The 12,332-nt window shown below is 41.9% G+C and overlaps 1 protein-coding gene across 12 annotated transcripts in view; it reads right to left on the reverse strand.

Annotated features, from left to right (window-relative positions):
• Positions 1–5,976: 5,976 nt before the first annotated feature.
• The window catches only part of EPB41L2 (erythrocyte membrane protein band 4.1 like 2), a 245,713-nt gene continuing 239,357 nt past the window's right edge, over positions 5,977–12,332 (reverse strand). For all 12 annotated transcript variants that reach the window (XM_045009893.1, XM_045009892.1, XM_045009904.1 and 9 more), the window contains one exon: positions 5,977–6,091. In XM_045009893.1, the coding sequence (XP_044865828.1) occupies positions 5,984–6,091 (108 nt within the window). In that variant the 3' untranslated portion in view covers positions 5,977–5,983. The remainder of the gene's footprint in view (positions 6,092–12,332) is intronic.

Consider the following 12,332-nt stretch of genomic DNA (forward strand, 5'->3'; position numbering starts at 1 on the left):
GACTACCCCTTAATGCCGTACACTGGGCACCTTGACAGCAGCAAGGAGCAGCTCAACAACAGGCTAAGCAATGCAGAATATTTGTTGAGTGTGCTTTTGGCCGTTTAAAGGCCTGCTGGCTCTGCCTATATTGGAGGCTAGACCTGGCTGATGACAACATGCCTATGCTTATAGCCGTGTGCTGTATGCTGCATAATATTTGTGAAGGGAAGGGTGAAAACTTCACTCAGGGATGGACCGCAGTGGCTCAGTGCCTGGAGGCTGAATTTGAAGAGCCAGAGACCATGGCTACTAGAGGGCCATAAGGATCCTTGAGGCAGCAATTTGAAGCTGAAAGCCACTAATATTTGTTTCTATGCTCAGGAGTGCAGTGCTTGTAATGCTAGGAGGTGATTGTGATTGGTGCAGACGATGCCCTATGATGGTTTAAGCAATTTACCTGTTGCTTTGCAGGGCTCTGATTGCTTTCAACTAATGGAATAAAGTTTGCTTTCAAACCAAAACAATTATTTATTTAATAAAACAAACAACCACCAGAGGAGAAACAAAAAAACCCACATCAGCACTGAGGGGGATGGGAGAAGGGAGGGTCCCAGGAGGAGGTGCGTCCTGGGACAGTTAAAGATTTGTGTATGTCCAGGTATCATATCCAACCTTCTCCTTTGGAGTGCAGCGCAGCGAGTACTGTACTTCATCAAGACTAAACTACAGAAGGACAGGTGTTGAGTGCAGTGGGTACTGGGAGTCTGCAGGGCTGGACTGTGAAGGGGGAGGAGAAGAATGCTGCGGGTACAGACTGGAGCCAGGAAGTTGATAAGAGAGTGTGGTGGTGGTGGTGGTGTCTGGGGGTGCAGCGCATGGGAAAGTTTTGCAACAGTGGCTTCAGGGGAGGCCGGGCGCAGAGCTGCTCGGTTTGTAGTGCTAGTAGCACCTGGAGTGTGTCCGCTTGGTGCTCCATAATGTTTAAGAGCCACTCCATGGCTTCATTCTAGCACGCCACGTTCTCCTTTCAGTCCCTCTTCTCATTGTCCCACCACTCCTTCAATTCTTGTTTTTCAGCCACAGAGTGCATCATGACATCATGCAGAAAGTCCTCTTTAGTTCTTCGTGGCCACTTTATAATTTTGCACAGCCGTTCAGCCGGCGATAAAGAGAGAGGCTGGGATCCCAAGGTCTTATCTGTGAAGCCAAAATGTGACATTTTACAGAAGCAGTATTGTTTGCAATACACAGACCACTGATTCAGTGATTTAAAACACAACCACTATTCACATACCTGTCATTAACTGGCTGACCCCAGGCAAGCACACAAGTCACAAGACCCCCAAAATGGTGAGTAACCACAGGGGAAATCAGTGTTCTAGGACTGTACTGTACACTGGGCCCGTGGCTCTTGGGGAGAGCCAGCACTGTAGGGTGGGCCTTATAATCATTCCTGTCCCCATATTTTCCACAGGCTGGGTTCACTATGGAAGATATCTCGCTTAGGGTGAGCAGGGAATCAAGGGAGGGTCTTCTCCAAGACTGAGGCTTCCGCCCCGGCCCTTATGTGGTTCGCCTGTGTGCAGCAATGGTCTTACCTCCCCTCCTCCCCCCATGATAGCTAGCCTAGCATTACCCTTAATGGGGCAAGAAACAAAGCAGCTCTGCCAAAGAACTGTGGCAGCGGATTGCCAGTATCTCCATCAGAGTTTTGTGGAGATCTCTGCCAGAGTCCTGTGAAATGAGGGAGTCAATCAACACCCTGTTCCGCTGCCCAGACTAGGCACGTGGTGGTATGCGCATCATACAGACACATGATGTCCTACAGACACAAGCCTGCTCTCTGCAACCCTCCTGCCGCCAACAACTCGCTTCAGTGATTCCGAACATCAAAGCCACTTACCAGGGGCCTCCTCTCCTGTCTGTGCTTTGCCAAGCTCCGACAGGTGTGACTGGCTAGCCTCCTCCGGGGTAGAGAAGACCTCCTGGCTGCATGCATCTCTGACCTCCAAGTCATCTTCTGCCTCTGGGTCCCAGTCCACATCCTCGTCCAAGATTTCCTCCTCCTGGCTCAGTCCAATATCGACTGGTACGTGAGCCACTGAAGTATCCACAGTGGCTTTCGCAGTGGAGGTGGGGTCACCACTGGTATCATGTCCAGTTCTTTGTAGAACCAGCAGCTTGTAGGCGCAGCATTGGAGTGGCGGTTTGCCTCCCACGCCTTGTGATAGGCGCTCTGCAGCTCCTTCACTTTGACCCTGCACTGCAGTGTGTCCCAGTCATGGCCCCTTTCTGTCATGCATCGTGAAATCTGTTCATAGGTATCAATTCCTACAGCTGGAGCACAGCTGGGACTGGACAGCCTCCTCTCCCCAAATGCTGATGAAGTCCAGCAACTCAGCATTGCTCCAAGCGGGGAATCACCTAGTGCATGGAGCAGGCATAGGCACCTTGAAAAATGTGCTGAGACCACTGCATGCGTCACCGAGCAAACAGGAAGGAGACTTTCAAAATTCCCAAGGAATGTAAGGGGTGGGGGTCACAGTTGGTCACCTGAGGGCAGGGCAGGAGAGTTCAAACCGATGACCAGAGAAGCAAGAACAGGCATTGTGGGAAACCTCCCGGAGGCCAATCGCAGTGCTGAAATTGACTAGGGTGTCTACACTAGCCCCATGGTGCTGTAGCCCCAGTGCAGAAAGCTCTACGCCTCTCATTGGGGTGTTTTTTTTTTGTTTTTGTTTTTTTTACAGCGCTGCATCTGCGCAGTTTCTGTGCATTAAGTGGCTTGGCAGTGTGTACACCTTGGGAGTTACAATGCAGAAAGCTGCTTTACTGTGCAGAAACTTGCCAGTGTAGAGAAGGCCTGAGACTGAAAACCTTGGTGGTGGGAAAACCTTGACTTTAAACGCTTCTGATATTAAAAGTTTAAATAAAGTTAGGAAAAGGGATGATGCAGTAGGGATTATTATGACCTATGTGTTTTGTAGAAGTTGGTTATAAAAGATTAGCTAATATAGTATACTTTGGATCCGTCCTCTGAAACCATCTACAGATGTTTTTCCTGCCACCTTTTCTCCCTGGTGGGTGAGCAACTGGCCACTGAGAACCTGCTGTTAATTACTTAATACCATTGCAGATGTTAGGTAAATATCTGGGATGTTCTAAACCTATTGCTTATGTCTGTGTATGCTTAAATCTAATAAACTGCAGTTTTAGAGAAGATTCATGCAAATAAGCGTGCTCTCTTATCAACAGATTTGCTGTGTTCTATTGATTTATTCCTGACACTGCCTGGATTGAAATAGCTAAGTTGCCCCTGCTGTGGGTTCTGAAACCATCAGGTACAGAAAAGAACCTTACCCATAAAGTTTCTGTGAAGGCAACTAACATCCCAAATGCCTAAATTTGTAGTAAAATTAATTATATTCACCTAACAAAATATATAAAATCTGCTAAAGAAAAACTTGGGGATAAATAAATTGAATAGTGCTCCTAAAATCTGAAGAGTCTTTTATAGGTGCATACAAGTATATCATTAGAAACTCAAAACAATTCTGCTGCAACTAATTGCCTACAAATTCTCAGTACACCAATACTAACATTTAATTGCCTATACTATCTCCTCCTACTCACAATGCTCTGAAGCAACAGTGAAAATGACAAAATGTCCCTCTCCAGCCCTTATGAAAATAAGCTGGTTCTCTCTTACGCAATTCTGGCCTTGATCAAGACCGTTTATGAGGAATTATTTACTGAGTGGTATAAATGGCCCTCATCTTTGCCCAGGATTATCGACTAATCCACCTGGTCCTGGCCCACATTGCTTCACTGCTTAATTAACAAGAACAGAACAGATAGTACCACATTTCATCTCATACCTCACATGTATTTTGAATGGTCCAAAACCATGTTGGGACTGTAAATTAAAACATTAGAGCGTCCAGTAAGATATTATATAGGTTATGATGACACTATGAAATTCAATCAAAATAAAGAAAGCATTCTATTTGTTCCATTCTTCGATCAATCCTATACGTAGCCAACAGTCAGTATGACTAAATGAAATTTAAAGAATCTAATACAGCTACTGTTTTAAATTGCCCATTATTTCACTATTAACACTAGACAACCCCTGGGTAAATAAATAGGGAGAATGTAAGAATAAAACATTCTCACTTTTAAAACAGTAACTTCTGCTTTTGGCCCATAGTGCTACTGGTCATTTAGTTCTTTGATCACAGTAGGAATAGATTTTCTAGTTTTAAAAATTCAACAAGGATGTGAATTTTTCCAAGTTTTGTTACCACTATAGGAAGATACTCTAATCCCAAATGTCCTAACACCAGGATATACAGTAATTCCCCATCTACACAGAGACATTCTGAAATGAGGACATAACAGATCAGGATTCCTTAAAATACTTCACTCAACTGATAAGCAGCTTAAATACTTTAGCCTCCAAATTGTTGACCCCTGACCTGATCTTGGATTGTTTAGTTTTGGGTAAAATATAATTTATTTTCCAAGCGTGCTTATAGGAATAATAATGGACGTTACAGCTTCAGTAACAGCAAGTAGGAAAACAGAAATAGTAGGGTTGTTAGGATTATATCCTATGTGAGGCTTACAGGTAGTTTGTGGTCTGACAAAGTAAGATGTAGGGGGTGACCTACATGGGTTACATATTTTTGCTTGCTCATTATGAGAGAACAAACAATTGATCCCAAGTTAACAGGCACACTGCAAGCTTTGAAATGTTAATATAAGGAATTTGGAGACTTGTTATAAATTTTGTTGCTAGGCAGTTAGATTATATTGACACATGATTAACTGTCATAAACTGTAGTTACTGAAAGTATGAATATAGTTAACTGAATGAATCATATGGAAAAAGGTGGGCTGATGGTATCTATGTCCGTGTCAGCCGAACAACCTAAGGGGATCAAAGATTTGGAACTTTCCTTGCTTCCTGGGGAGCGTCCAGTTGTAGAACAGCACATTAGTTGATCTGGGACCAATTTCCGGATATGTGCCACTTACTTTTTTTTCTATCTTTGTCACTAAAGGTCTCCAGGAAGTTGTAAGCATGGACAATGTAAGATTCTAAGTATGAACAACACAGGAAACCACTTTCCTGCACTTGTCTTATTTTTATACTAACATAATTGATTATTCTATATTTCCAATTATAGTTGTTTGTATTAACTAAAGCTCAAAGTTTGTGTTTTACCAATTTCATCTCCTTAATTAACTCTAAGCAGCTGCCTAAATAAAGAACCCGTTATCTGTAGCAAGTCCAATTTTATAATTGCAATAATTGATCAGGCTACAAAATTCAATTTAATTTAATTCCTTCCTGTGGTGGGGAGAAAAGGTTAACCATTTCAGAATGTTAAGATGGTGAAATAACTGACTGCATCTGATTCAGGAACAGAGAGTAGAAGCCCTTCACGACTGCAGGACTGTACGTGGTCTCCATACCAATACAGTAATTATTCAAACAACGGAACCCGAAATATAAGGCAGGTATGAAAAGTGTACAAACATACAGGTGAGTAGGGAGTTTGCTTCATATTTCATACTTTGCAGACTTTGCCTGAGTTGTGTTTCCTGAAACGTACTAAGGTAACGCGATGGGATGTCAGAGTAAATGCCATAGCAGGACTTTGTGACAAAATTGGTGGATATTTTTATGGGAAACTTGAAATTAAAATGGAGAATGAGTTTCAGATTGGATTTTAGATAAAACCGCACCGTACACTTGGGATTATAAATGACTGCTCCAATGTGCCAGTTTTCAGTGATACGCACTATAGATAAGTATGCTTTTTTTAAAAAAGCATCTATTATAAAAAAAGTATGGGTGTATTAAAGAAAGATGAAGCAACTTTTCAAACTATGCTGTATGTAAAGGGCAATTGTGAGGAATAAAGACCAATGAAGATATCTCAGGCCTAGTTGTACTATTTTGCTTGATGTCGCAGGCTTCCTTACCTTGACCTTACTCCTCGCCTTCCTCAGCAAGTTCAGTTTCTTTATGCACCACTACCCTCGTGACAGACATGTCAGGGTGCTGCTCTTTGGCTTCTTTGATTGCCTGTGCCAGTGCCTACAAACATATTGGAAAGATTTAGTTGAACAACAGCAGAGTGAAATTAAAAACTGCACCGGAGTGGTGGGCTAATGACAATACATTATACCATTTAATCACACAGTTATTCAGGACTAAAGCTCCTGAGTCTAAAGGGAATCAGGAAAGGAAACTGAAGAGGAAACCCTCTTTTTCTGGAAACTAGATAAAAATACCCTCCATCAATCTAACAACAGATTTATATGCTGGTTCAGAGAATCATACAAGTGCAAGGCTGAAAGGGACCTTGAGAATTCATCTAATCCATTCCCCCACACTGAGGAAGATAAAAGGGGAAAAAACAGGAGCAACATTACAGTAGAGCATATAGACCACCATATCAGGAGGAGGCAGGGGATGAGGCATTTCTAGAATAGAAATATCCAACACACAAGATCTGGTAGTAATGGGGGACTTCAATTACCCAGATATCTGTTCAAAATGTAATATGGAAAAACATTCTTGGAATGTAATAGGGACAACTTCTTGTTTCAGAAGGAGGAGGAAATAACCCAGGGAGCTGCCATTTTAAACTTGATTCTAACTGGGAGGAATTGTTTGTGACTCTGGAAGTGAAAAAGATCTTGAAGTGATGATTTCATGATTCTGAGGAAAGGAAAGATTGAGAGCAGCAGAATAAGGAAATGAAAGAGACTGTAAGCTTTTGATCAGCTGCAGACTAGCAATAGAAAGCAGACTCACATGTTTACCTAATAGAATGCACAATATGGGAATCTTATTACATATAATAATTTCCTCACTTTTGAAATTTGTGATATGATTTTGCAGATTATCTCTAAAGATTACAGGGATTAGACAATAAGGTTATACGCCTGTATTGGTTTCTTTGTGAAAAATAATATTTTCAGTTGTGAAATTTCTAGCATTGTTCTGTTTCATTTGAGTACTAATTGCTTAGATTCATTAAAAAGCAGCAAAGAGTCCTGTGGCACTTTATAGACTAACAGAAGTATTAGAGCATAAACTTTCATGGGTAAATACCCACTTTGTTAGACACACGTTAGTCTATAAGGTGCCACAGAACTCTTTGCCGCTTTTTACAGATCCAGACTAACACAGCTACCCCTCTGATACTAAGATTCATTAGTGATTATTTTCTTATTTGCCATCACTTAATGGCCTTCACTCTCACATTGGGGAGTCCCAAACCATTAGATAAAAGGGAAAATTCAAGTGTACAAAAACTTACTAAATTCCAAATAGTTTTTAACTAGGGAACACTTTGAATGCAGCAAACCTAAAATGGGTCTGTACTTTACATCAATATTCACACTGGAAAGCCAGCATGATAGGACAGTCACCATGACATATGTCTTTAGCTGTAGATACACTGGGAAAACCAGCAGGGAAATCAGACACTGGGAGTACTTCCTCCTATCCCCATTCAAAGAGCCTCAAGTTAGAAGTTTCTGGGTACACAGTATATAGTAATTCTGCAAGAAAGGCACTAATATTTTAGCAAGGCTTCAAAAAGCAAATAGTCACAGAAAGTTATCAGTTCTTGACTGTCGGAAGAGGTTTTGCAGAACAAAGTGGGGATGTACAGAGTGCTAAAAAAAATAAGCTTCTTTTGGGGTCCTCGAAGTTTTATCATATGGTAACTGGACCACACTTGTTATCAAACACCCATACATTCCTTTCCACAAAATCTTACCCCTCACCTTTAATCTACAGGAATACTGAAACTATTAAGTTTCATTTGGCATTATGTTAGGGAGAAAACAATTTGAAGTGGGATAGCATGCAACAAAGGAAGCAGATAGTATCAAGTGATGTTAAATGAAACCTAGAAGGCCATATTACTCTCACTCCTTCATGCAAGGTGTTTTAAAGTAACTGTGACAAACAATGTAGTTTGTCAATAAATTGATATATACTAACTAATGGACAAGGAAGGTGTGTATTAAATTAAGAAAAGCTGTTCTCAGACACACTGAACTACTTTTGCCCAAGAAGAATGGATAGTCTCAACAAAGACCAAATTAACTCAATGGATTAGGCAGAAACTTGCATACCAAGCCATGAAAGTGCGATATGTGTGGCTTATGAAAAGGGAGACTCCAAGTGAAATGGGGTCGAGTCTGATGGAAAATACCTTTTGGGAAGGTGATCCTTCCGTAATAAGATAATGAATTCCAAATATCAAAGGCTTGAAAAACAAGTGAAATTGTAGGGAGATGTGCTTTGCTGTCTCTGGATTTCTCCTCGTTCTTTTTGCTGATACAGACTAACACGGCTACCACTCTAAAACCTCTCTTTTTTCTGTAACTAAGCTAAAAGTACCTTAATTAGTTTAGCTAAGATGAAACTTAATTCTAGATGTTAAGTAAATGGTTTCTTTTTATTCCGTTTTCTCTGTTTTTAATAAACCCTTGTTTTATTAAGAGATGTACTGCTGCAGGTGAGCCTTGCAGTTACTCAGTCTCGACTTGCACTCAGTTTCAGAGGAGAAATGCACCTGCAACCTCAAAGGAAACATACACCGTGCAAAAGAGTTTTTGGCATCTACATGCCACACTTGATCTCAGTCAAGAGTCATGGGCAATGATGTCCTACCTGACTGAGCTGTGTTGCTATGGAGCTGCAGTGAGTGAACCAAGGGAAGATGCCAAAGAATCAAGTAGACGACAAGAGTTGGAGATACTGTTTCATAACAGTAATAAATCCATATACAGCTTTAATGACAAAACAGCCTAACAAACTATACTGAACCCTAAAAAGAATAGTGCAGCAAAGTAAGCATCTTAGCTTGGAGCACAGGGGGTTGAAGAGTGCCATTTCTTAAACTAATAGGATAATGGGGGACAAGAAATTAACAGAACTGTGAAGGGAGATTGGAAGGCCAAGAAAGAATGCCAAGGTTAGAAAGGAGATGCACTAATTAAAGATAAAGAGTACAGAGAGTCTTATTAAGAAAATTTGTGGACCCAAAAGGGAATGCTTCATTAGTACAGCTTGGTGCTTGCTGTCATCTCTTAAACCTCACAATTTTATTACTAGTTTGCATTTTAAGCAGCACAGTGTAATAGTATTTAATGGGCCTCCATGTTTAAGTGATTGTCATGGCTACAGGGCAAAGTAAACTACACCTTAGATCCCTTTAATCCCTCTGAGTGTACCCCTTAGGAGAACAGGCCTGGCTTCCTACACCACACTTTGGTGGAATCTTGAAGTCCAATCACTCAGAGTGGATCTCTGGGCTGCAGCCCCTTGGTTCCTACTCATGTTAATGACATGGCTCAACTTGCTTTTGGCACCTCTAACAGTTTTCCTTTGGGAGCTCATGAGTGTAAAAGTTTGCACTGATACAGGAACAGTACCTTGACACAAATTATGGTGACAGGTTTCAGAGTGGTAGCCGTGTTAGTCTGTATCAACAAAAACAATGAGGAGTCCTTGTGGCACCTTAGAGACTAACTAATTTATTTGGGCATAAGCTTTCCTGGGTTAAAACCCACTTCATCGGATTCATGGAGTGAAAAATACAGTAAACAGTGTGTATACACACACACACACACACAGAGCTTACTATATTTTTATACATCAGCACATGAAAAGATGAGTTGCCTTACTAAGTGGGGGTTCAGTGTTAACGAGGCCAATTCAGTTAAGGTGTAAGTGGCTTATTCTCAACAGTTGACAAGAAGGGGCGAATATCAAAAGAGGGAAAATTACTTTTGTAGTGCTAACGAGGCCAATGCAATCAAGGTGGACGTTGCCCATTTACAACAGTTGACAAGAAGGGGCTGATACTCACATCTGTATATGAGGGGCATATGATACTTATAAAATGTTTTAGGTGATTGTCATGGCTACAGGGCAAACTACACCTTAGAATCCCTTTAGTCCCACTCGAATGTACCTCTTAGGGCAGTGGCTCTCAACCTTTCCAGACTACTGAACCCCTTTCAGGAGTCTGATTGGTCTTGTGTACCCCAAGTTTCACCTCACTTAAAACTACTTGCTTACAAAATCGGACATAAAAATACAAAAGTTAATCTTTTGTACACTATTAATGAAAAATTGCTGACTCTCTCATTTTTACCACATCATTATAAAATAAATAGGAATATAAATATTGTACTTGCATTTCAGTGTATATAGCGCAGTATAAACAAGTAATTTTTTGTATGAAATGTTAGTTTGTACCGATTTCGCTAATGCTTTTTATGTAGCCTGTTGTAAAACCAGGCAAATATCGAGATGAGTTGATATACCCGCGAAAGACCTCTGTGCACATATACTCCTGTGGTACTTGTATTCCTCATGGAGAAACAGTGTCTTAGGAGAACGGGTTTGGCTTCCTACACCTCACTTTGGTAGAACCTTGAAGTCCAATCACTCAGTAAATCTCTCAGCTGCAGGCAACCTGGTTCCCAATCATGTTTGACAACTTCCTCATCCTCTACAGCAGTGATATACAGTAACTCCGCAGTTTAAGTCGTCCCGGTTAACGTTGTTTTATTGTTACGTTGCTGATCAATTAGGGAACATGCTCATTTAAAGTTGTTCAATGCTCCACTCTTATGTTGTTTAGCTGCCTGCTTTCTCCACAGCTGGCAGCTTCCCTATGCCCCCTGCTCCTCACAGCACCTCCCGCCCGCCGGCAGACCCCACGGATCAGCGTGTCCCCCCTCCCCCCCGCAGTAATCAGCTGCCTTGTGGCATTTCGGGGGCAGGAGCGAGGACTCAGCACGCAGGCTCCCCCAATGCCGCAAGCCAACTGATTGCCCTGGGCAGGAGGTGGGGGGGAGAGAGGGGAAGCTTGCGCGCTGAGTACTTGCTCCTCCCCCCTCCCTCCTGCCCCCTAAACACTGCAAGCCAGCTGATTGCCCCAGGCAGGAGGGAGGAGCGAGGACTCAGCGCGCCTCCCCACTCCCTCCCCTGCCTCCTGCCGGCGGCAATCAGCTGGCTTGCGGCATTTAGAAGGCAGGGGAGAGGGGGGGAAAGAGCGAGGACACAGTGTGGCAAGTAAAGGGGGAGGAGATGGGGGGGAGAAGAGGCAGGTCAAGGATGGGGGCTTGGGGGAATGGGGGGAGTGGGTGGGGCTGAGAGTTGAGCCCCCCACCCCGGTGCTTGCAGAGTAAGGGAAGCTGCTGCGCAACGTGCTTCTCCAAGCCTACAGCACCTTCAGCCTCCTTGCCTGCCTCATCTCCAGTGCCAGTGGGCTGTGCCTGTGTAGGGTAAGGCAGGAGAACCTCCCAACTATAGTACTGTACTGTATATACAGTATGTTTGTAAACACACAGCACGTGCACACTACTCTCCCCAGCGTAGTATTAAATTGCTTGTTTAAAAATTGTTTAAAATGTATATAATGCCTTTTGTCTGGCAAAAAAAAATCCCTGGAACCTAATTCCCGCCTATTTACATTAATTCTTAGGGGAAATTGAATTCGCTTAACATCGTTTCACTTAAAGTTGCATTTTTCAGGAAGGTAACTACAATGTTAAGTGAGGAGTTATTGTACAATGCCAACAGTCAAGAAGGAATCAATTTCCATGGTATAAGTTTGTTGGTATTATGAACTTTATAGATGCTTTGCAGAGTCAATGGTAGAGGAATCTATAATTTGTCATAAGCTAAATATCATGGTGAACTTAAATACAAAAATGTACTGTGTAGTCAATACTTACAACTTATTTTTCTGCTTCGTACTGTTTATTTCAGTATAAGAGGAGGACTTGGAGTTTTATTAAAGCTAAGGTATTGTCTGACCTTTTCAGATGTCCCAAATGTATTAAATACATTTCAGGGTAGATATAACCCATGCCTAATGCTAAACAGCTCTGGCATTTAATTACAAGCTTCAAGGAGAGATTGAACTTGTCATGAGCCACTTACTACAGGCACATCAAAATCTGAAATTAAATTTACTCAGAGCCCTCAGTACATTACAATTAAGAAGTGAAAATTAAATCCCTATTTGTTGATTTGTATACCTGCCATCAACTTAGAAAATGGCTCCACTGCAACATCATGTAAAGTGCAGACTTTCTTGCCTAAAGAACTCAGTGATAATTTTTTGTTTCAGCATTGTCACCATCGCCTCTTAAATGAAAAGTTATGCAAATAATCTGAGCAATCACAATCCCAAGGGACAAATAATTGCATTTTTCTGATTTTCCTGTTCTTCACTTTTCAACATCTTTTTTTTGTATGGGACAGGTGAAACAATATTCTAAACCCTCTCAATTGT

The sequence above is a fragment of the Mauremys mutica genome, chromosome 3, assembly GCF_020497125.1.
Source record: "Mauremys mutica isolate MM-2020 ecotype Southern chromosome 3, ASM2049712v1, whole genome shotgun sequence".
Lineage (NCBI taxonomy): Eukaryota > Metazoa > Chordata > Testudines > Geoemydidae > Mauremys > Mauremys mutica.